Source organism: Mirounga angustirostris, unplaced genomic scaffold (assembly GCF_029215605.1).
Source record: "Mirounga angustirostris isolate CCGP_5_RB_7025 unplaced genomic scaffold, mMirAng1.0.hap1 SCAF_15, whole genome shotgun sequence".
Taxonomy (NCBI): Eukaryota; Metazoa; Chordata; class Mammalia; order Carnivora; family Phocidae; genus Mirounga; species Mirounga angustirostris.
In genome coordinates this window covers 41,725,254-41,752,007 of record NW_026991723.1, presented here as the reverse complement: position 1 = coordinate 41,752,007, position 26,754 = coordinate 41,725,254, and the positions used below count along the sequence as shown (strand labels likewise).

The 26,754-nt window shown below is 37.7% G+C and overlaps 1 protein-coding gene across 1 annotated transcript in view; it reads right to left on the bottom strand.

Moving 5' to 3' along the window:
* Positions 1-26,754, bottom strand: part of CCDC171 (coiled-coil domain containing 171) — a 304,666-nt gene that overhangs the window by 35,460 nt on the left and 242,452 nt on the right. The window contains exon 25 of the mRNA XM_064580122.1: positions 6,169-6,321. Coding sequence (XP_064436192.1) covers positions 6,169-6,321 — 153 coding nt within the window. The remainder of the gene's footprint in view (positions 1-6,168; positions 6,322-26,754) is intronic.

Genomic DNA, 26,754 nt, shown 5'->3' with positions numbered 1-26,754 from the left:
ATTAATACTGCACTTAGTAAGAGCTAAAAGCACTGATTTAAGGGTTTAGTTCTTTTGCCTACACATCAAAGGATTTCCTCATGGTTACATACATTTTTTAAAGCTATATGTATAGCTTAGCTGTGGGAAATATATGTAACTATCAGAAAATGTTTTTATTTGATTTATTAAATAAACCTTATTGTGAAATTTATTGAGCATCTACTAGTATGCTAGACAGTGTCTTTAATCCTCATACCCAACCCTACAATGTAGGCAACCATATCTACATGTTACAAATATAGAGACTGATGCTGAGAGTATCGTATGGATAATAAATAACACTGACAGGATGCACATTCAGGCCTGCTTGACTCTAAAACCTTAGCTGAGGGCCTTTGGGAAAGGGGTGATGGTGGGTTGGGTGGGTATCAGAAGGGACAGCTAGAGTTTTGAGAATGGCCTAACTAGCAAATACTAGAGAGACCAAACAAGAACATCAACAGCAAAATGGCCAGAGGCAGAATCAAATCAGATTACAGAGTAAAAGGCAAGGATTGGATGGTGCAAGAATGTATTGGAGACATATGAAGATGGGGTTTGGAGGGACTGCTGGAAGCAGTGTCGGGCTCCAGTGGGTACAGGCTGTTTGGGTGGGTTGGCTGTCTTTAGTTGAGAGGGGGAATGGAGCTAAAGCAACAATACATCTTCTAATATATGAAAAATACCTCTTACATCATTTAATTCATTAAACATATGTACTATCCATAAGGCCTATTGCTCAAATCAAATTAAAATAGCAATTTTTATTGATCTTCCCCCTTAACAAGGTGTCAAATTGCTACACATTCTTCAAAGGCTCCTAGAAACATCTCATCTTTTACTGACAATATTAGGCAGAATGAATCCTCCTTCATCTGTGCTCCCCAGACTTTACACATGCCTATTTCTGTGATTTGCTTATGTGTTTGTTTCCCTTGTTAGAAGAGGAATGCACAAGAGCAGAGACCATGTCTTCTCGCATCTGTCCCCATAAAACAAATAAAATGGTAAGCAAAAATCCAAAAATATCAATAATTATATTAACTATATGTGGTCTCATCACCCAATTAAAAGCCGAGATTATCAAATGGATAGACAAAACCAAACCAAACTATATCTTTCTCCAGGAAACCCACTATAAATAAAAACACAGGTAGGTTAAAAGAAAAAAATGGAAAAATAGATATCATGCAAACACTAGTCAAAAAATACCTAGAGTATAAAAAGGTGAAAACTGAAATGACAAAAGTGGACAGTATGGTGAACATGGCCAAAACCAGACTTCTGGAGGCCTAGATTTAAGAAGATATTGAAACATGATTGATTCACTCCCATCTTAGGACAGCACTCCCTGAACCTGCTCTGAATACTCCATTCCTGTGTCTCCCACTTAACAGCTAAATCCTTGAGACGGTTATTGAAATTCACTGTCTTTTTTTTCCTTTTTTGGTCAACTCTCACTTATCTCTCCACCTCTTGCTGAAAGAGCCTTTGCTAAGGTTACCAAGGGCCTCCATGCATTAAATCCAAAGGCCATTTTCAATCCTCCTTTCGCTTGATCTTCAGCAGCATATGACACTATTGATAGGCCACCCTTCTTAAAACACTCTATTTTCATGGCATCACACCTTTTTGGTTTTCCTTTGACCTCTTAGCCTGTTCCTTCACAGCCTCCTTTCCAACCTTATCTTCTTCTTCTCAAGCATTGTATGTTGGAGTTTTTCAAGCTTCCTTCCCAGGCCTTTTTCTCTTCTTACTCTATAAGCTGTCCCTGCATAGCCTCATTCTTGTGAACAGCCTCAAGTCCTATCTATATGACAATGACCTAAAATGTATACCTCCAGGTTGGCATCTTGCTTAAATTCCCTATCAAGCAGCCTTTTTCATATTTCCAGTTGGATGTCTCACAGGTACCTCAAACTCAACATACTCAAAGCTAAACTCACAATATTCCTTCCTTTTCCATTGTTTCTCTCTCCAGTAAATGAGATCATTGGTTCCTTTCCAAAAGGAAAAAGTCCAGGAATTATACCCCTTTCTCTTGTTCTTCCCATCACATCACAATTGTTCCTGCACATTACAGCCAAAGTAATCTTTTTTAAAAACCAAATCTGAGCAAGTCATTCCTTCTTTAAAATTTTCCAGGGTCTTTTCCCTTGCTCTTAAAACAAGGACGACAAAGTCTGACTTCTGTTCTTGTCTCTAGACCATCCTTATCTCACTCGGGCCACTCTTGCCTTTGCTCTCTTTATTCCAGCCACACTAGTATGTCTCAATTTCCTCTTTCCCTCACAGAGCCTTTGTAGATGTTCCCGTTTCCCTCCTCCTGACCTGGGACACTCTTCTCCTCCTGCATAATTCCTACCCAGTCTTCAGATACTAACTCAAGCATCACTGACCCTGAAAAGGCTTTGCTGATACCTTAGTCTAGGGTAAGCTCATTTGTTGAAAAAACTCTTACATGCTTCAGTTCTTTTCTTTCAGAGCACTTATCCTGGTTAGTAATTACACATTATTAGTGTGATTAAATGAAAATAATTTCTTCCATTATGAGATTTTAAGTTCACAAGAGCAAGCATTGTCTGTTTTGGTTCACACAATGTCCCTCAGACCAGAATTGTGCCTGCTCTAGGGTAGATGCTGAATAAATATTGAACTAATGGATAAAGAAAAGAATTAAGAAGCAATAATACAAAGAAAGCAGAGCTCAAGTAAGTAGAGGCCAGAGAGCCAAAGAAGGAAAAGTCAGTAACGAGTGAAACAAAGGAGGTGAGCATTTAAAGAAGAAAGTAGTTAAAAGCTTCATACGTTGCAGAAAGATTAAAAGGCAAGAGAAGGAACTAATGGATGGGGAGCAAGCAGAAAATTATTTGTGACCTTTGAGAAAATAGTTTCAGTGGAATGACAGACTCCGAAGCCAGATAGCAGCAAAGCTGTGGGATGAATGAGAGATGAGCAAGTAGACTACTTTTCAAGAATGTGTCAATGAAAGGAGGGGAAACAGGCTGCAGAAAGGGCAGAGAGCTCAGTCACTGGAATATACTGATGGTGATCACAAAGGATGAATTACAAGCTCGAGGCTACCGTAGGAGGCAGAACAAAATGACAGGGTTTGCAGCTGAATGGTAGGTTAGTAAATAATCTTTTCCTGTGGTGCAACCCAATTAATTTCTATCAAGATAATGGTGATAAAAATAATAGCTAACTTTTTTTTTTTTTTTTTTTTGGACTAACTACTTACTAAGTGCAAAGCAAAGCCCAAAGTACTTCAACTTCTTACTAGAGCTCCCAGCGTCTCTGTTAGGGAGAAGGATCATTACCCCATTTTACAGATGAAAACCCTACTTAGCCACACAATTAGCAATTGACAGAACTGAAATTAAATCTAGATGTATTGACTTTTATGGCACACACTATTGATTCCTAATTCCCTTGTCCCTTGACTCATTACATTATAGCTAAGAGTGGCCACATGACCCATTTTCAGCCAATGGGATATAAGTAGAAATATGTTTGGAGCTTCCTTGGAAGGCTTTTCCTTTTTTAAATATATAAATAAATATATTTCTATATATTTAATATCTATTATCTATTAAATTTATATTAAAATTCATAAATATTTAAATAAATCCATATAAAATATATTTAAATTGTTTTTAAAGGAAAAGCCTTCTAAGGCTTTATTATATACATAAAGCAGATATTGCTGGGCCATCCCATCCTTGTGACTTGAATGTGATTATAAATCCTAGAGCTGGCTGCTGTCTTATGATAATGAGGGAGTAGCAAAGAAATTGCAGAGAAACTGAACCACCAATAGCCACAGGACAACAGCCGCCTACACCTAGACTTCTTGCTATGTGAGAGAAAAAAAAAAAAAAGCAAAAACACAGATACTGGATTTTCTGAAATCATGCTGATCAGGTTTTCTGTTATTTGCACTTGATTATATTCCTAATGGATATAATCCCAAAGCCTATGCTCCTATCTACCAAACTATATCACCTCTCATCTATGAAATACAAAGACGGAGGCTCTTCTACCTCCCTCAGAGAGTTCTTAAGGAATTCAAGTCTGAAAATGCATATACAAATGTCTTGAAAAATAAAATTACTATACCAATATATTACTGTTTCAAAAATAGTAATTCTCAGCTAAGGAAAGAGACCAGAGAGTAAACACCCGGTAGAGACACGGGATTGGGCAGTGTTCTCCTAGAAGGACACATCATAACCTCCTGGGAGGTTTTTCACATTACACACATCCCCTTTTGAGAATCACTGCCAGGGTGAACCACCTCTTACAAATAAGATGATGAGCATACCCTTACAGATGTATTCAGGAGGGGAAAGACTGAGGAGTAGAGTTTTATGATGACAGACAGTGAGGCACACTTTCATTAAGACATCATTAGCACAATAATTGATAAAAAAAAATTTGAACCCAAGGGGAAACAATCCCACCTTATCAAGTGTGGCCTTTCTTAAAATACAAGTAATTACTTTTATATGAATAACAGTTACAAACAATAAATAATCATATGATCCAACAAAGCTGACACAACCTAAACCATATAATGAAATACTAATCAACGGGACCAGAGAGTTCACAGGAAGAAATGTGAGTATGTTTCAGAGAAAGGCTAGAATAAATTTAAAATACTTGAATTTTTAAATAGGTTTCCTCTTCATTTTAATTTATCTTGGTGGAGATCAAATTTACTACTCTCTCATTAAGAAATTAACAAAGTCACTTTAAAAAAATTGAACTCAACATCTCAGGTCCCAAATAATTGGCTTGGTCATTTTTTGGATGAAGTGCTAGTATTTTTACTTGTGAAACATTAGTTAAGCACCTACTGTGGGCAAGACTGTCCTTGCCTCTAGAGCACCTTCAGAGCAGAGAAGAAATATCCCAAATTGCTTGTCTCTAGGGAACTTATATTCTATGAGGGTAGGGAACAGACAATAAGCAAATAAATACAATGCAATTTATGTCAATCAAGAATAAGGCTATAGTGAAAGAAAGCAAGGAAGGTGTAAGGTAGATTGGCAATATGGGGTGAGAATGAGAGAGTTTGGGGGTGGGGGATGGTTGGTAGATGCAATTTTAAATACTATGGTCATAAAGGTTTCATTGGGATGCAGACATTTGAGCTGAGATCTGATGGCGCTGAAGAACCAACCCATAGCCATGCAGCTATTTGTTTTAGTGCCAAGTCTTCTGTTGGCTCTATCAGTGGAAAAGGGTTAATAGCCAAATGGCAAAAACATTAAAAAAAAAAAAAAAAAGACTTAAATTTCCAAAATGTGGAATTTGTTGGTCAGGTTACTGGTGAGCTGCTATACTGAGGTTTTTGTTTTTGTTTTTAAATAAAATGCTGTATTTGGTCTAAGAAAAAAAAAAATGATACTGTTTTTCCTTACAAGTCACCCTGAGCCATTATAGTCAAACCAAAAAAAGGAAAAAAGGCATTCCAGTGATTTGTAACCTTCTGAATCTCACTGTTGATATATTTGCCTTTGGAGAAAAAAGTTTTCAATGTTTATTTTATTCCCTTATTTATTTTTTGATATTCCCCAAACACATATTTCAAACGGAGAAAATTTTGTTCAGTCTTAAATGAGCCCAAATTTCATCATGGGCTAAAATTTTAAGACATAAAATGACTGCTGAAACTGAATTTTAATCATACAGATGAATCACAACATGCATCTTTAGCTAGGCATGTATTATGGATAAGTCTAGTTTTCTACAGAGAATAATCACATGTTCTAATTACCATTTTGGTTATACGCATAATTAATAATATTCTGTCTTAATGGGACACACTGAATCTTCAGACAGTTGCAAGCTTTAACTATGCATACTGCCAAATCCAACTGTCAGCTGCGCTGCCAAACACAAAGGAATCTTGATGTAGTGTTTTAGCATTGATAACAGTATGCATATCTTTAGACATGATACAATGGAAAAATTAATTGCCTTTCTTTCTTCAAAATTTTCTCCACACTAACAATTTTACATTGCTTAATTGATCATTTACCCTAAATTATATATATTGGCGAGTGATCTTATGAGCAATAAAAACATGAATGTAAACGTGACCCCAGACACAAAGAAGAAAAACAATGTTGCAGGACTTACTGATTGTAAACTTTCATTTTCACGTAAACAAGCCGTGTGAAGTTCTGATTTCAACGTTGCAATGTGACTTCGGTGAGATGTCATTTCCTTCTCTAATGCAGCAATTCTAGCACTTGCAAGCTGGTAGACATCCATGAAACTTTTAATCATAGCCTTAAGAAATAAATATAATGTCACATACAATTCAAATAAAGATGTCCCTAAAGAAGAATTTCCATAATTTGAAAGCAAAATCATTAAAATTTTAAAATAAACAACTTTTCATCTTTCTTTAAAATAATAAAGCTAACCCTCACATTTTATATTGAGAACAGGGACTATTTTAAGAAAGTTTGGGAGAAAATAATTGAGACTTCTTTTCCAGAGTATATATTTAAATGAGATGTACTTTGATCTATTGTGTTTAAAATTTAGAATGCAATTTTTAAAAGATGGCACACTATTTCCTTTGTGAAGTTAAATTCAAGTTGTAATTTGACCTAAATTTCAATCTTAAGACACACAACAGATGGATATATAAGAAAGATATTTCAAAATGAGCTGAGTCAGTAAAACTTACAATCCACCTAAAAAAACAAATGGTTTGAAACAAAAGGAGCTGAAATAATCCTGTAATTTGTTTAAGAGTAAATAATGTGACTCTTATATTGTACAAAAAATTGTATTCATTCATATAACAGAGGAATGTTCTTGTATTATACTATGTATAATAAAATACAAGTGTGTGTAAGTTTTTCTCCCCCCAAATAAGTTATATTTGGGGGATTGTTAGACCTCTGTATTACATTTTAATCATATTTTATACACTTTTTCTTCTAAAGCAACCAGTAGTGAATTTTAAGTCCAAGAACACTATCACACCTTTTTAAAAAAAGTCTTTCAAAATATTTCAAATATAGCAAAAACCAAATATTTCAAAGATATATTCAAATATAATGTTGTATTATTTACAAGAAAAAAAAAGTTCTAACCAGAGCAACAAATGAGTAAAATGGTAGACAGTCTGAGAATTTCCAAATTCTATTCAATCTGAAGGGTCTGATTTGGAAAAGTTTTGAGAAACTAGATATTTGAGAAATTCTGAATGCACATGAAGTAATGTGGTGACCAAAGAGTACGAAACAATGCACACAATGTCTGAGAAACAGAAGTAGGTTAACTATTTGTAGGTAAAAGTAAGAAAATTCACACCATTTCGCCTAATAAACTCCTATTTGCCCTAAAATATTAAGTTCGGACACCATCCCTTTCAAGAAACCTCTTTTGAACCCAAAGGCTCTGTTAACATTTACTCTAGCTCTCTTTGGGGGCCCCTCATGCTTGCTTCTACTATAACGCTTACTGCTTTAGCAGAAAGGTATCGGTTTACATGTTTATCTTTACTAGACTGAGGAGCTCCTTAGGCCAGATACTGTGCCTAATCATCTCTGTATCATCAGGGATGTTAGTGGCCCACAGTGAACACTTGTTTGAATGAATGAATGAATGAATGAATGAATGAATGAGTGAATGACTGGAAAAGATTTTTAAAAACCCACAATTTGAAGCCTTATGTTGGCATAAAATACCTTATGGGAAAGGATGAAGATATTCGGGGAAATATAAACTTAACACTCTGACGTATAAATTATTAACTATACTTTGTTCAAATCAAAAAAAGAAGTGAAAGCATAGCTGTCAGCACAAAAGGACAGAACATACAGAAGAGAATTCTATTTCCCAACACTGAATGAGCATCGTATGACATCATGTTTGGGAACGTCTCTACCTTACTTGGAGTCATTTCAAGGTGAGCTTATAGCTAATACTAACACAAAATATTTCCCCAGGTTTCAAGTGTATGTAAAAGTCAGAAACTATAAAATCATATCTGCTTCTTCCTATGCCAAGTCTCTCTCCACTCTTATAATTCATTCATCTTCACCAGGTGGTGAACCAGGAATCACAAGTCCTATTTTGGTCCGGTCCTCACTCTGCCACTTACTTAGGCTTTGTGCTCTTGGGCGATGCCACGTCATCTCTCTGAGCTTCCATTCTCTCCCTCCATGAAATGGGAAGAAGGGTCATTTTCTTGCCTACTTCCAAAACTGTGATAAGGCTCAGGTAATTAAAAATCTAAGGCAAGGCCATTCTCTTCATCCTTCAACTACCATTGCAAGAAAGCCCTCCAAAAATGGTCAACTACTGAATTTCATGGTAGTATTACTTTAGTTCTATTTTTAAGTTCTCCACTAAGATCTTAACGAGACAATTTGTGATAGGTGGTTTGTATACATATTGTCTTGTGGGATAAGGACCTAAAATGTAGAAAAGGTGCAAAAACATGTATAAGTGTTATTGAATAAAAAAAGGAAGTATTCTTCTATCAGTAATAGGCTCCTGAATTATGATTTCACTGTTAAGGCATAATAGAATTGGCCTCTAATATTTAAAGATAAAAACTTCAACACTTCAAAAGTTATCCTATTTCCTAAATTTAGAGAAACATGTTTCATGAATTCTCATGGACATGATACTCTTAAAGGAATAAATAATAAAAATGATATTCCTTCAAACCTCTTTTTAAAAAAATAAAATACTTTTTTGAGAAGTTACATCTAAATTTTTATATGGTGGATGGAACAAAAGTCATAATTATTTTGGCTCCTTTCTTGATCTACTTTTAATAACTAAATCCTAGGGGCGCCTGGGTGGCTCAGTCGTTAAGCGTCTGCCTTCGGCTCAGGTCGTGATCTCAGGGTCCTGGGATCGAGCCCTGCATCGGGCTCCCTGCTCGGCGGGAAGCCTGCTTCTCCCTCTCCCACTCCCCCTGCTTGTGTTCCCTCTCTTGCTGTGTCTCTCTCTGTCAAATAAATTAATAAAATATTTTTAGGGGCGCCTGGGTGGCTTAGTCGTTAAGCGTCTGCCTTCAGCTCAGGTCATGATCCCAGGGTCCTGGGATTGAGCCCCGCATCGGGCTCCCTGCTCTGCGGGAAGCCTGCTTCTCCGTCTCCCTCTCCCCCTGCTTGTGTTCCCTCTCTCGCTGTCTCTCTCTCTGTCAAATAAATAAATAAAATCTTAAAAAAAAACAAAACTAAATCCTAATATCCAGTGCAGTATCAAGAGAAACCACATATTACTTCTTTATAACACTAAAAAGAATATAATAATAATCTGTTTTTTGCATAGGATTTAGAACGTTAAACATTTAAAATCTTTCAAAGCATTATTTCATCTGAGAGATGAAAGCAGTTTTTTACAACATGTATATATCTTTTCAGAGCAACAACGAGTAGTGGTAAATACAGCAGGTGTGTTTCACGGTGTAAATACTACACTATAGTATGGGGGGGGGGTAGGAGTGTCAGTGAAATCGCAGTCATTCAAAGAAGCACCAAACCTTTTGGGGAATAAAGAATGTTAACTTCCAATATTAAAAAGTGATGCAAACTACGTAACAAAGGATTCCAGTGAAAAACCCGACTCTTCAATACAAAAGAAAGGTGTCAAGTTGGTTGAAGTGGAAGTGATAGTCTGAACCAACTGAGAGAGGGGGTGGAGGAGGAAGGAGTGAGCCTCTAACGACTTCTGTATCAGTCTCCCAAAGTCTAACTCTTCACAACACACCTCTCTCCAGTATGAAAACATCACATCTTTTTATATTAGCAAACAACGACAGAACAGCATGATACTGTGTTCAGCGTGCCCAGCACTGGAGAATTTATCCCGTGTCATCTTTGGCCACAGGGATTTCGACGGTACCATGCCGTGAGAGATGTGTCTCAGTGGGGCTTATCTAGTTACAGGAGAAACAGAACAAAAGACGGTTTCTGGACAAGAATAGTCTTTTGTTACAGAGATAATCTATAGTACTTACCAGCAACATAACAAGATGAGAGAATCCAAACAAAATTCCACATCCTATATCCATTTTAAGGAAAAGTGTGTTTCAGAATTCACAAAATTCTGAGATACAAGTAGGTGACTGTCACTTGAGCATTAGAATATTATTTATATAATTTGTTATGTACATCTTATTATGTAATTTAGGCTGACTTCAAAACTGGATTTCAGAAGAAATGGGATCCTTGGGAACTTGATGTCAGAAGGGGAGATTAGTGGAAAATGTCGTGAGGCCTAGATGCCAAAAGAGTAAACCTTTTACTTACATTTTTGAGGAACTGGGAAGCAAAAACCTCAGATATTTCCCTTTAAATATAACTATAGATATACTTCATTTCTATCTACTATATAAAGTAAACATACCATGTAAAATGGATATACCAAATATGTGAAATATAATAAATCCCCATAAAATGGGGATAATTCCTATCTTATAAAGATTTTGTGAGGATGAAATGACTATTAAAACCTGAGAAGACCTTACCTACCTGAAACATAGTAAACCCTCAGGTCAATGTTGGCTGTAGTAATGATGATGCCATCCAATTAGGAAAATTATTATTTTAACTCATAAAACAAAGATTTAATATTTCTTTTTTTTGGATTTATTTATTTATTTTTGGGGGGACAGAGGGAAAGAGACAGAAGCAGACTCCCCACTGAGCACAGAGCCTGTGGGGCTCGATCCCACAACCCCAAGATCATGACCTGAGCCAAAACCAAGAGTCGGACACTCAACCTACCGTGCCACCCAGACGCCCCAAAGATTCAATATTTCCGAGGGGTATTATTAGACATAATGTAAACATTTTAAATATTAGATATTCTATACATATTGAAATAGTAAAGCCCTTTTGAACATAAAGAATTTTAGAGGCCAATGGATATTTACTTCCTAACAAGAGAACTGCCCACTGATAATGAAACAGTTCCTATTTATCATGTCCTTTTTTTTTAAGTTTTTACTTAAATTCTAGTTAGTTAACATAGTGTTGTATTAGTTTCAGGTGTACAGTATAGAGATTCAATGCTTCCATACATCACAAGTGCCCTCCTCAATCCTCGTCACGGATTTCACCCATTCCCCCCACCCAGCTCTCCTCTGGTAACCATCAGCTTGTTCTCTAGAGTTAAGAGTCTGTCTCTTGGTTTACCTCCCTCTCTCTTTTTTGTTTCCTTTGCTCATTTGTCTTGTTTATGAAGTTCCACATCTGAGTGAAATAACATGTCATTCTTAAGGAAGAAAATTTTACAGTGATAACACGCTCATAGTTTTTAGTATCATCTTTTGTTCATGAGCACCTGGAATTAAAGGAAAATTGTTTTCTTCATTATCAAGAAGTGACTCTGCTAAGGTTGCTCATTTGCTTTCCTTTCAATATTTTAGAAATGTAGGGAAAGGCAGAACATGAGAGCTGAAGGGCCTGTTGCTGGCAGTCTACAAATAGTAACTGTGTCCCAGGCAAGATCCAATCTAAGATCTGGATCAGGCCCTGTAGTTTGGATGTTTGGTTTCTGGCCCTGTCCACAGTTATCTGTTTCACCTTGACATTCCAGCAGAAAGTTGTGGAGGAAAGACTGTATCGAGATGGCAGACTGCCATCCACCTCCTTGCTCTACACACTGAGTATGTGTGTGTGTGTGCACGTGTGTGTGCGTGTATAAAAGCTGCTAAAAATACCACCAGCCAACAAGAATTCTGAGGAATCAATAAGGAATAGAAAGTAGAAGGGACCAGAAACAAAATTTTGCAGAAATCCTGTCTAAACCACAAGCAAGAGAACACTTCAACAAAGGAGGAACCAGGTCACAGGAGGGTTTGAAGCTAAGCATAATCAGCCATGAGAAGTGGGCTTATCCCTGAGACCTTTTATTCTCAATAAGAAGCTATTATTAAGTATTTTCAGTGAAAGAAATATGCTTTATAATTTTTAAAAATCTTGTGGTATAGGGACGCCTGGGTGGCTCAGTCAGTTAAGCATCTGCTTTCGGCTCAGATCCTGATCCCAGGGTCCTGGGATCGAGTTCCGCATAGGGCTCCTTGCTCAGTGGGGAGCCTGCTTCTTCCTCTGCCTACCTCTCTCTCTGATGTGAAATAAATAAATAAAATCTTTTTAAAAAATCTTGTTGTATAACTTTCTGTGATAATTGCAGTTTGGAAGTCTTATTCTGAGTCCCCACATGTACCACTCCCACAAAACATGGTTAAAAGATGAGATGCATGGGGTGCCTGGGGGGCTCAGTCAGTTAAGCGTCTGCCTTCAGCTCAGGTCATGATCCCAGGGTCCTGGGATTGAGACCCAAGTCGGGCTCCTTGCTCAGCAGGGAGTCTGTTTCTCCCTCTCCCTCTGCTCCTCCTCCTGCTTGTGCTCATTTTCTCTCTCTCTCAAATAAATAAATAAAATCTTAAAAAAAAAAAAAGATGAGATGCAGATGGCAGAAGGGCACCATTGGCTATGTTGTGAATCATGACACTCATGTTTCAATCCCATCAATTAAACAAAAGTTTTAACTGGAATTTTGGGTAGAAAATGACAAACTTCCCTGAATTAATCAATTGCTCTTTAAATACACCGTGTTTTTATATTTTTACAAATACATTTTATATTAAACATATATTTCTAACAAAGGCTCAAAACACACACTTTGGTTAGGAAATTATGCTTCAGAACTTTTTATGTGTACCTATATGAATTTTTATAAATTTAGATCATTTTTAGAAAAAAAGTTGAGAATTCCAGAAATATTTTCATAATGCTTTCTCCATAAAACTCCTTCAATAAAGCAGTTAGTTTTGTTATTGTTGTTTTTACATATGTCACTTTACCTTGCTATAAAAGAATATATTTTGTTTGGGGAGGGTTTTTAAAATAATTTTCTAAATAAAATGCTCTTGACAGCCACTTGCCATCAAAGAGAAGGTCCACCTACAGATTTGGAATCCTTCTTTTTTTGTTAAAGAAAATTACATAATTCGTACTAAGTTAAGAGTACTTTATGGGCGCCTGGGTGGCTCAGATCGTTAAGCGTCTGCCTTCGGCTCAGGTCATGATCTCAGGGTCCTGGGATCGAGTCCTGCATCGGGCTCCCTGCTCCATGGGAGCCTGCTTCTCCCTCTGCCTCTCTCTCTCTCTCTCTCTCTGTCTCTCATGAATAAATAAATAAAATTAAAAAAAAAAAGAGTACTTTGAACCACTTTGTCACAAGAAAACAACCTTATATAGAAGATTGTAAAGACTACTTTTTAACTCACTGTAAACTATTGTAAAGATTACGCTACGTAAAATAATTTAATCCATAAATTCATTTAACCAGACAGGGCACATAACAGTTCATGTTGAAATGCACAAGAGGTAAATAAACAAGCAAGGATACCACTCTCAGCCCCTCTGCACTGTGAAATCCTTCCACCTTTCCTTCAACACACCTCATAGGAACATCTATGTCTAAATAATGGACCAAGTGATATGCCAGTCCATACCAAAGAGATCTAGCACCGCTTAGCGGGGTGCTCTGCTCAGGGCCTCAGCCAACTGAAATTAAGGGTCAAATGCAGCTGCAGGCTCATCTGAGATTCAAGGTCCTCTTCCAAGCTTATTCAAGTTGGTGGCAGAATTTATTTCCTGAAGGTTGGAGAATGGAGGTCTCCATTTTCTTGCTGGCTGTCAGCCAGGGTTACTCTTAGTTCCTAAAGACCTTTCTCATGTTGTTGCTGGATGGACCCCTCCTTTCTCAACATGGCTGTTTGCTTTTTTCCAGCCCAGCAACAGAGCATCTCCCTCACTTCACCTTCTTTTAAAAGGCTCATCTGATTAGGTCAGGCCCATTCAAGATGATCCCATATTTACTGGTCTTGCCCACCCTCAAAAGGAGGAGATTAATTATATGGTACCTGTACACCAGGGAGAAGGGTCTTGTGGACCATCTTAGAATTCTGATGATCACAGCCCAACCACACACCTTGCACAAATATTAACTCAAAATTGACCACAGACTTAAATGTAAAACATAAAACCGTAAAACTTCCAGGAAAAAAAAAATAGGAGAAAATCTTTGGCATCTTAGGGCTTGAAGTATTCTTAGACATGATAATGAAAGCATAATCCATAAAAGAAAAAAAAATCAATAAACTGAACTTCACCAGAATTAAAAACTTTTGCTCTCAAAAGATTCTGTTTCTAATATTAAAAGAAAGCTACAATAGGGGAAAATATTTGCAAACCACGTATCTGATAAAGAACTAGTTCCTAGAATATATTTTTTAAAAACTCAATAGTAAAAAGACAAACAATCCAATTAGAAAATGAGCAAGAAACACTAAGATACTTTTTACCAAAGAGGACATACAAATCTCAAATAAGCACATTAAAGATTTTCAAAACCACTAGCCATTAGAGAATGAAAAAAACCACAGTGAGATAGTACCCCATACCTATCAGAATGGCTAAAAGAAGAAACTGTGACATCAAAAGCTGGTGAAGAAGCAGAGAAACGATCTCTCGTACATTCTGGTAAGAATGAAAAATGGTACAGCCCCTCTAGACAACAGTTTGGCAATTTCTTTATTTTTTTAAGACCTATTTATCTATCTATCTATCTATCTATCTATTTATTTATTTATTTATTTATTTATGAGAGGGAGTGTGTGAGAGAGGGGTGAGGGCCAGAGGGAGAAGCAGACTCCCAGCTGAGCAGGGAGCCCGATATAGGACTCCATCCCGGGACTTTGGGATCATGACCCAAGCTGAAGGCAGACGCTTAACGACTGAGCCACCCAGGCGCCCCCAAGGCAATTTCTTTAAAAAGTAAGCATACATTTGGCCCAGAAATCACAGTCCTGGGCCTTTTTTTTAGAGAAATAAAAAATTTTGTTCATACAAAAATCTGTACATGAATGTTCCTAACAGCTTTATATGTAATAGCCCAAAACTGGAAACAACCAATGAATGAATAGCTAAACAAATTGTGGAACATCCACACCATGACTACTGGTATAACAATATAAAGGAACAAACTATTGATAGACACAACAACGTGGATGGATCTCGAGGGCATCACGCTGAGTGGGGGGGAAAAGTCAATCTCAAAAGATCACATTCTGTAGGATTTCATTTATTTATCATTGACAGAATTATAGAGACAGAAAGCATTTAATGGTTACCAGGGGTTAGGGATGATTTGGGGTGGGGCGATGCAATGTCTATAAAATGGTTAGCTGATGGAGGTCTTTGTGGCAATGCCACAGTTCTGTATCTTGAGTGTGGTGGTGGCTACACAAACACACATATGTGATAAAATGTCATAGAACTATACACACACACACCGCACTGATGTCCATTTTCTGGCTTTGATATTGTACTAAAGTTATGTAGGATGTAACATTAGGGGAAACTGGATAAAGGATACTCTTTGTGCAACTTCTTGTGAATCTATAATTATTTGAAAATAAAAAGGTAAGAAAAAAAAGCAAAGTCTGCTCATGTTTAATTAAAAAGGGGTAGATATACAAATTTTAGAAACAAATGAGAGAAGAATAAAACTTCTTCCAAAAAGTTTAAATGATATCTGCTTATCCAGCAAAGGCCCAGACCAGATCTTCTTAGATCTTAACCTGTCTTCTGCCTATAATTTCCAAAGACTCCTTTAGGCAGGCACATGAGCAAGACACCCTGAGAGGGGGGCAGACATCTGTCTCCCTTGCTCACTGACTGTCACAGCAACACCAGCCATTCTGGGGCCAGAGGACAGCTGTGGCCTCAAAGGAGTCGATGCAATCTGAGGGGCTTCTGCACCCAGCTCTATTCTCCACTCCAAGTCAACCCCACGTCTGCCCTAAAAGTTAGGCCAATGAGGGAGGTGAGCTCCCACCCTCTCTACCACCAGGAATCACCAAATGAGTTGGGATGGAGGACAGTCAATAAAGCCTAGGTTTGCTCAAATCTGTGCCCAAAGGTGTTCTTGCTTCCTTCATAGTTCCCATACTGCAAGGCTTGCCTGGACCCCAGTCCTAAGCAACCGCAGTTACTATGTGCCAAACATCACAGCCTGAGCTCTGTATACTCTTCTGATTCTGGCAATGACTCCATAAGACACATGTTATCTCTACTTCACAGATTAGGAAACCAAGGTTCAGTGTTGCTAAGTACCTTATCCAAGGTCCCCTCCCTAATAAAGAATGGCGCTGGGATTCAAATTCATGTCCGTTCAATTCCAAAGCCCATGCCTCATTCCATGTGTTGCAAGTTTCCGGGGTTGCTTTATATTTGGGGTTTAGTGTTTTATGTGTTTTTTTTGTTTGGGGCTGTCTATCATACCAAGTTTCTCAGTAAGATCAGCAGAATTAATCTAGGCTTTCCAAGTTTCAAAAAATGCACAGCTAGTCTATCACAACATTCATTTAATTGTCAATTCAACCCATGCTCTCTCCTCTCCTGACGGAAAGGGTATAAAAGCAAAGTCCTTCTTGAATTTTGCTATGAAACCAGGCTTCTTGAAGTTCTCAAACTCAATAATCATTACATCATGCTGACTCCGAACAACCAATTTTTCCTTATGTAATGGAAAGAAATATTTATTTCAAGTAAAGGAACCTCAGATGATATTTTCTTGAGCATTTAATCCTGCTGTAGAATGGGTTCAATAAACACTTGCAGCAAATTCATGAATCTCTATTCTGTCCTAATATGTCACATAATTTCTACACTGCCCCTAAAAACCTCTTTGGTTTCTAGAAAAATGCAACTTGAAAGAAGGCCGTGAGATTATTTTAATGAGAAAAAAAATAAATTAAGCTTACAAATTAAAGCAAATCTTCTATTATTCAAACAATAGGTTACTTTGGAAAATGACAAAATTTGGAAAAGCAACTTCTAGTGTGTTTAATTGACTGATACATGTAAAATGGCAGTGTGTTGTGCATTTCACCCAGCTGCCTGAAGTGAGGATCTGATGTTACTAGTGAAGACATTAGAAGCAAAATACCAAGACCCCAAAATGCCAATACCCTAAATCCTACCCACACATAACTAGTTCTTCTGACTCATAAATTCTCATTCTGTATGAGATCCCTGCATACCAAATATAGGCACAGGAGGAAGAGGACTCTAAGAAGTTATATTTCATTTCCATTTTACCTAGGGAAGGCTTTTATCTTGTCATATCTGGAAAGTTACCTGGCAGAAAAATGACCTCTCCTTTATGTAGAAACTAGGATTTTGGTGAACCAACTTTTCCCCCTTTCTCTCATACGAGATGTTTTCCTATTCTTGGACAGCCCACTTTTGACCCGAGATGTTCTAGGGGTTTTTGTGCATATACTAGAATTACTATGTTTCCCTTTAGAGACTTGGCTGGACCCCTGCTATCCACTTAAGATTAGGTGCTCTTATTTCTTTAGTACAGGGCATGGTTAAAAACACATGTAACTAGATATTTAATGCGATGTACCTACAGACACTGAAATGCTTTACAGTAATGATGGTGACAATGTTAAGGAGTGTAAATGTGTCAGGTTATTAGAAGAAAACATTTTGTTGCAAATATACAAACTTCTTAGTCAAGTACAACTAAAGACAAAATAGCGTGAATTGACTTGATGCCATATTGCATATAGTTCAGGTATGTTTTTGTTGGTGTTATTTTATAAAGAAAAAAGAGAATATCAGACTTCATTTTCCCCCTTTTGCCATTTGAAATGGCCCTGGACCTGACTTATGCCATCACTCAAAATTTTTACTGGCACCACTTTGAAGGATGTAAATATAGTAGCTTTTCAGGTATGAGAAGGAGCCTCATGGGAAACCATATTCAGCAGAGTTGCAGGATACTTCTGCAGCAGATTTTTTTAAATGATGTTTTCTTTATATCGTGTTTAGACTCTAAACATTTTTCTGGCCTCCACTCAACCATGGCATATACAACTTGAATGTGCCAAGAACAAGACCAATTCTCTTTCAAATATGTTATTTCCAACCAGAACTGAGTCAAAGCCAATCCTGAAGCTAAATGCGGCTTCTAGACTGCTGGTGATTACCGCTTTTATTATGCTAAAGGTTACTGTAAAGAAAGACCAAAGGGATAAGCAGTAACATTAGTTTCCTACAAGAATATGGAAAAGAGATCACCAAAATAATCAGAGACTGAGAAAAAAAAAAATTTCTCCTGGAAACTCTTGCATATGGACACGAAGTCATAAAAAAGAACAGTGATCTTAAAAAATTCTAAAAGAAATGAGTTTCTCAGAAGAGACTGCTAGATTAATAAATAATAATAATAAATTACCTTGTTTTAGGACTTAAAAATTTAAGCAACATACCAAATGTTCAACATATGCTAAATTATACAACGGCACTGGGTTTATTAATTAACAAAGATTGATAAAGTAAGAGTAGTTTAGTTAGTGGATAACACAGAATTAATTGTGCGTCATAGGAAACCATAAAGAAGCTTAACCTCCTTACTTTAGCTCTCCTTCAGGAAAAAATAAATCATTATAGTTACCGTTCTTGAACACCTACTATGTCTTGACATCACTGGTAGTTTTGTAATGGGGATTATTAGGCTGCTTTGGATCCTATTGACATAGAGATAAGACTTAGTATGGTATGAGGGTACAGATAAATTTTTGGATTCAATTGTGATGGTGTGAGCTGGGATTCAGGCAGTCTAGCTTTGTCCAAATGTCAAAACCATAACATCAGGCACTGACATGCAGAAATGTTTATATGCACTTTTGACACTTAACAGTATAGTCCTTGGAGATCAGAGTTACTTTGACTACTGTTCTCTCCTTATTTTAAGTAATAGATACACCTGTGCAGGATGATTTAGACTCCTCAACCAAAAGAAGGGCATTTTCTAGCTATCCTAAATAATATATATACATACAAATCTGAACACAGTCTGTTTTCTGTGGCAAAATGCATAATCTCTAAGCTTTACGCTGTACTTGCAAAATAGGAATTATTTAGCACAATTTACCTATAAAGCTACTGAAGCTCAGAGTCCATAACTAACTTTCTTAAAAGCACATTGCTAATAAGTGGCACAACTGGGAATCAGAGGTCCATCTAATTCCAAACTCCTTGCTCTTTTCCTTAAACGCACAGTTCTGCCTCCGACAAAGGCCACAATAGAGAACATCTCAGTTCATTCATTAATGTATTCACCAAATATTTCTAAGCACTTAACTATGTTCTAGGTGCTGAGGATACAGCAGTAACCCCTGTGCTCATGGGTTTTACATTCTAGTGAAAGACAGGTAATAGACAAATATATTGGGTCATGTGCTATGAAGGAAAATTAAACAGGGTCAAGGCTATGAAGTATGAAGGGAGAAGAGTGGCTATTTTAGTTAGTGACAAGAGAAGGCTTCCATCATTTGACACTTAAGCAAAGCCATGAATGAATGAAGGAGGGAGCCTCATGAAGATTTGGCATAAGGCATGCCAAGTAAAGGGACCAGCAAGCTCAAAGCCTCAGAAATGGGACTATGCTCGGTATGCTCAAGTTACAGCAAAAAGGTCAGTATTGCTCTACACTCAGTGAATGAAAGGCAGAGTGTTAGAAGATAAAGTTGGACAGAGGCAAGGCCCAGATCATGAAGAGCCCAAGGGCAAGATGAGAAGTTTGAATTTTATTTTAAGGGTGATGGGCAGCCATTTAGCTGTATATTAAGAGAGGAATGGGGCGCCTGGGTGGCTCAGTTGGTTAAGCGACTGCCTTCAGCTCAGGTCATGATCCTGGAGTCCCGGGATCGAGTCCCGCATCGGGCTCCCTGCTCGGCAGGGAGTCTGCTTCTCCCTCTGACCCTCCTCCCTCTCATGCTCTGTCTCTCATTCTCTCTCTCTCAAATAAATAAATAAAATCTTTGAAAAAAAAAAGAGGAATGGCATATTCAGATTTACATTTAAGTTGGGAAAATAATACATGTTTAAAGTTCATATTGAAACTGAGTAGATAAAACACTAATTGAGTAGATTATCTCCCCCAAAAAGCCAAATGGCTCTTCCAATTAAAAAAATAATAATAATTTTTTAGAAGAATATAAAACAAGGTTAGTGGTACACTGAGCCTCTTTCCCCACCTTTACACTTTCCAAAGATTGCTGGTGTACATGTTCACACTTCATGGTTCCCATATAAGTGCTTGTTCTGTTCCTCTTGTGTTCTGAGGTTCTGTTTTGTAATTCCTCTCTGATTGCACATCCCTCCTCGGTCACCCAACCGTCTGTCAAGCACAGGGCTGAGTACAGAGCAGGAGTCCCATACATACTCGCTCAGCTTGATTCAATTAACAACATGTAATATTGGCATGGTTCTTCATTTTAGAGTTAGTGAGACTTTCAATTTCAGTAATAATGTGGACTGTACTGAGAATGCCTGTTTATCTTCTTCAAAAGATAGTTGGGGCTTAACAAAGGGCGCTTCATATTCCAATAATCTCTTTCTGATTTACACTTTTGGGAGATGGAACCAAGTGATAACCAGCACTTCCCATTTGTCTGTTTCATAATCAACCCACGAAGATCCCAGCTGCTTCAATCAAATATGGTAGTGTATGTAGCAAAGACACAGCCTCATTTTAATCTTTTGGGGATTCAGCATGCAAATTTCCTTAAAGGAATGGTGTTAATACAAAAAGAAAAGTTATAGAAATAAGTGGCTTACAGGGCTGAGAGCTAGTTGTTCATGACCAAAGAAAAGCTGCTCAGTCCATTATCTCAAAACAAACAACTTTCAGAGAGTGCAATTGATCTAAGCTACACTTCCACATACAGAGAAAATGCATACACATAGACACCCAATAGTGAATGCTTCAACTTTCCTCTTTTCACATAACACTGTCAGCTTTATTTATGAATCTCAGCAAAGGACATCTATAATTGGTATCTTTACGTTAACTTGGAGAGAAATGCTAAAAAGCCATTTCGCTGGAATTATAAGAATTTGATGCACTTGTTTGTGATTTAATTAAATCCAGTATGAAAAAATTTCAATTAACCTAAAGAAAGGCCAATCAGTAAAGAGAAAAAGAAAGAAAATATCTTAGGCCTTTATTAAGAGTTAATTCTTTTATTCCATTCTGATTCTTTTTTTAAAGATTTTGTTTATTTATTTGACAGAGAGAGACACACAGCAGAGAGGGAACACAAGCAGGGGGAGTGAGAGAGGGAAAGCAGGCTTCCCGCGGAGCAGGGAGCCCAATGCGGGGCTCGATCGCAGGACCCTGGGATCATGACCTGAGCTGAAGGCAGACGCTTAACGACTGAGCCACCCAGGTGCCCCTCCATTCTGATTCTGATATACCAGATTTGGTTTGGAAATCTACATGTGTCAGTCAGGGTTATCAATTCAATAATCCCTATAATCTCTATACCAAAATTCACTGAAGTGTGTTAAACTATATCTCCAAAAAGATAGTGTTACTATATTATTTTAAGGACAAACTGGTTCTAAGGTGCTTTCTGATATTCAGCTAAAGAAATTAATTTACTTTTTGTACATTACAAAGGAACAAATAATAAGATATCCATGAAATCCTGCAGACCATAATTTATTCACAGTATTGTAGAACTTCAGTAGCTGAAAAGAATGTTACCAATCATGAGGGGCGCTTGGGTGGCTCAGGCGGTTAAGCATCCCACTCCTGATTTTAGCTCAGGTCATGATCTCGGGGTCCTAGGATGGAGCGCCAAGTTGGGCTTCAGGCTCGGTGGGGAGTCTGTTTGAGGATTCTCTCCCTCTCTCTCTGACCTCCCCCCCACCCCCGCTTGTGTGCTCGCATGCTCTCTCTCTCTCTCAAATAAATAAATATATCTTTAAAAAGATAATTACCAATCATGAGATTGAGATGAGCCCATCCCACAGATTTCACTCCTGCCAAGCTACCTAGTGGCTGGGATTCGCACTCCAGGTTTTCCCAACTGTATTTCCTAACAAAAGCATTTTATAGAAAAGGGTATTTTTAGCTATATAACCTTCAAGGCCCCCGTCCAAATGCCACCTCCTCTATGAAGCCTCTCCTAATCCTCTCCTAATTTGGAAGAATAAATTTCACTCATCTCTGAAGGACAGGTTATGGTACTTTATCTATGCTTCTCCTACAGCAATCACGTTTTCCATCTCATATCACTCTTAAATTCTATATTCCCCCCAAAAGATTTTTAGGTCACCTTTGTATCCCAGAACACAGCACAACGCCTTGAACTTGGCAGGTGCTCAGTACATGATTGAACAGCATTAGCCATATCCAACGTATATGGTCAAGAGAGCTGGCCATTTTATTTTTCTAAAACAAATTTCCTGGTGCACATTGATCTCTAAATACCCTCAAATGACACTTCTATTTCTCCTCTAGCCTAAGTGGAAAACTGTGAAGCAAAGGGCATTCTGGTTCCTAAGCCTCCTGTAGATTACCAGAAACTGGGGCTATTAACAACCAGGCCCTTGAACTCCCAAATGACCTTGCCCTCTTTACCTAGAGCAACTGCCCGGTTATCAGGAGAGCTGACCTCACCAGACCCTTGACGAGGGTCTTGACGAGTCTGCATTGAAGAGTCTGCATTACCTTATCCAGTGGGAAGAGATGGTGAGAGGTGAAAGGGATAAGCAGGTTATGTGACAAGGAATTTCATCCCTTGTGCTTTCAGGAATAATGTGGGAGGGGCCCAAAGAGAATGTCCCAGCAAATTCCTACTCGCATGGAACAGAGATGCATGTTTAGTTTGCAAACAGATATTAGACATGAGCAAGATAAAGCCTATTAGAGCCATATCTGATTTGCCTATAACACAACTATTGAAGTCTCTGAGTTTTCCAGGTGGCACAAACTACCACACCCTTCCTGTATGACCCCAAACAAAGACAAGAGAGAATAGTCATTAAACTTAAATTTCACTCAAGAACACCACTCCAGACAGGGACAGAAGCCACACTGTGGTGAGCATAGCACAATGTGTAAACTTGTCAAAACACTAAATCCTGCACTGTGTGTCAGCTATCCTCAAAAAACGAAACAAAAAACCCCAAACCATCCCATAGGCCAAATGTGCTTCATTATAAGAAAAACAAAAAGCTTACACTGTAGCGATAATATGCATTATTTGTGTGGAATCTGTTTCAATGTTCGTATGGCTTCCACAATCCCTTATTTGAAACCTTGGAACCAGATGTGTTTTGGAGCTCAGGAGATTTTGGATTTTGGAAATATGGGGCATAGACCATATGTGAAGTAGCCCTGTCCTCAGGATCTAGGGCAGTGCACTCTAATCAAATCCATTCTACAGCAAAACACTGAAACAATCCCACTAAGGGGGAGAAACTGAGACTATCAAGGGCCTTGTGTCAGTTCTTCTCACGTGTCGCCACAAGATTAGGTCAGGTCAGGCTTTTGCCTCTGAGTCACCAGGTTTTAGTTGTGGAGCTCAGAGCTCCAGACTGTGGAGTTGTGGGCCTGAAGGATGACAAACAACTCTCATGTTGTTAAAAAAAAAAAAAGGTATCATTTGGGATTATTACTATATATACTTATATTTATAGGGTCATGATTTCACTGGAGTATGTAGATATCACAAGCAAAAGGATTCTAATGAATTATTTAATGATTTATTGTGTAAAATTCGGATGCAACATTCTGCTAGTTCCAGTGGAGCCAGAAATCAACACACGCACACACACACACACATATGGTTTCTAGCTAACCTGCTGATTATTACAACCATGTAAAAATTAAGGCAGGATGTCAAAATCAAATCAATTTTTTTTTGAGAGAGAGAGAGCAGGGGAAGGGAGCATACTCCCTCTCTCTAAAATAAATAAATAAATAAATCTTTTTTAAAAAGTATAATACACTATATGTTGGTTAATTGAATTTAAATAAATTTAAAAAAATTTTTAAAGAAATTTGGGTGTGTTCAGTATAATGAAGTACTTATAATGAATATTATTGCATGTACCGTGTTTTTGATAACAAAGTGATCTATATATACACATATGTATAAAATTTGATGTGTCAGAGAGCGATTTTTCAGTTTTCTAGCTTGTATTGTTAGTTTTATATGTAAATTTCTTTTTAAACTGTCAGTTAGCAAGTCTAAAGATTTAAGTTTTATGTTAGGTAATTATTCAGATTGGTATGAATCTATAATCAGAGAAATTTGATGGATATAACCATCTTGTATAGTGTTTTAAATGCAATCTAAGTGGACATTCATGTTGGCATTAGTAAACTGGTAGCTTCTGTATTAACAAATTCTTTCACTAAGGTTTTAACTGTGATCATGTGTCTCTTAGTCATGGATTTTAACATCCAAGATCCACCGACCATGGTATACTACCACAAAGACATAATAAGAAAAATATCTGTAATAGTCCCTGAATTTACTCTTTATCAGTCATGGTTGTATCTACTGCCTAATGCTAACAAGAAATCATCTAACCTCTTTTTTTTTTTTTAAAGATTTTATTTATTTATTTGACAGAGAGAGACAGCAAGAGAGGGAACACAAGCAGGGGGAGTGGGAGAGGGAGAAGCAGGCTTCCCGCGAAGCAGGGAGCCCGATGCGGGGCTCGATCCCAGGACCCCGGGATCATGACCTGAGCCGAAGGCAGACACTTAACAACTGAGCCACCCAGGCGCCCCAGAAATCATCTAACCTCTTGATTTGCAGTAATTATAAACTTGGTAATAACATGAGACACCCAAAACTCTCAAAGAATTCCTCGTCACTTAATGAAGAATTATAACATTCCTCAACTCACACATACTGTCTCTATAATAATAATAATCACGACTGGGGTGCCTAGGTGGCTCAGTCGGTTAAGCATCTGACTCTTGATTTCTGCTCAGGTCATGATCTCAGGATCGTGAGATAGAGCCTCACATTGGGCTCCGTGCTGGGCATGGAGGCCGCTTAAGATTCTTTCTCTCCCTCTTCCTCTGCCCCTCCACACTACCCCCCTGCCCCCTGTTCACGTGCACATGTACTCTTTCTCTCTAAAAATAATAATAATAATAATAGCAATAATAATGACTGCTATTTTTTGGCAGCTTTGCATAAGACACTGTGTTAAATATCTCATAAAATTATTTTTTCTTATTTTGTCCTATGACATAACTTAATACATGTACAAAGTTAAACATGTACATGTTTTAATTTCATCATCATTTCCTTCTCAATTTTAGAAAGTTTCAAAACATGGGAGTTTCTTCTTTTAGACTTTAAATTTTGTGGGCAAATCATTCCACCAGATAACATTCAACCAAAGATCTAAGGCTGGAGGACCATTTTAAGCCTTATTTGCAAATACAGAACATGTGCCTCTTTTAAATATGTCACGGATACCACTTAGGCTTCAGTGTTGGTTTGCAAAGCTCTCACCACATGAGTAGAACCCACTACAGAGACTTGTGTTCTATGTCCTCCTTTTTTTTTAAGTAGGCTTCACACCCAACATGGAGCCCAATATGGGACTTGAACTCAGGACCCTGAGATCAAGACCTGAGCTGAGATCAAGAGTCAGATGCTCAACCGACGGGGCTACTCAGGCTCCCCTGTGTCCTCCTTTCAATCCTCCTGAAGTTACACCAAGTCAGGTTCATGATAGTTAATATGCACTATAAAATATACTCTAAACAAAATACTACCCTACAACTCTGAAGCGGCATCATATATTCCCCAGAGAAAAGGGGAAAGTGTGGGTTAAGGAGCCCTCACTCAGAAAAGGAGTGAAATGTTAGCATTCCATGTTTTCCTCATTGAGTTACTTCTTAAGTTAGTCTGCCACCCAGAAGTTATGCCTCCTTTTAGTCCATACGATGAGATTTGTGGCCATTTGGCAAGGGGTGGGGAGCTACTTCTGCTGTTACTAGAAGGTTCTGAAACTGACAAAAAGCATTTAAAGTTTCAAAATTACTCACCCTACATTTCAGTGGTTACTTAAATTACAGCATTTATGCAACCTCAAATAAAACATTTTTTACACTGTGATTTTGATAACTCCGAGTTTAAATAAGTGGGGAGAGGAAGATTTACCATAATTTGAAAGATTTAGGATCACTTTCTGTTCTTTTTCAATTCAACTCCTTCCCCCTCTCTCTTCACACACACACACACACACACACACACACTTCAAAGTAATAACAGTCTGTTTAATAAAACTTAAGGCATCTGTGGAATTATTACCAGAAATTACTTTTGTACCTAGTTTTAGACTGAATGATTTACTGCATTTCCCTTAATCCTTAAGTTGCATATTCATTGCCGTATTTTCCTCTAAGTGCCGTCACTTAAATTGTCATGTAAAACAGGGCAAATCAGGGTCAGTTTATATAAGCGGCATCAATCTGAAGAACTTCATCAGTCTTTATTTCGAGGCATTATGCAAAGAAAACTGACATTAAGAGAGCCTTAACTGACAGCAAATGAAATCAATCAGCAAATCACTAAGCCATAATAAACTCACTCAATTTGTAGATAACCCTTCCTTTTCCAGGTCTTCACCTAGTCACTCCATCAAACACTGTTTTTTGTCCAAGTAGCTAAAATGAAGAGCATTTCTGTGGCAGCACTTGAAAGTTCAAGTGCTCACAGGCTTCAGTCTCTCAATAATAAGTAGTAAGAGGTATTATCTAGTAAGGTTATACTTATACTTAAATAGGCTGCAAATATGAGAAAAGAAAGATAGAGGAAGGGTCAGGTTTGGG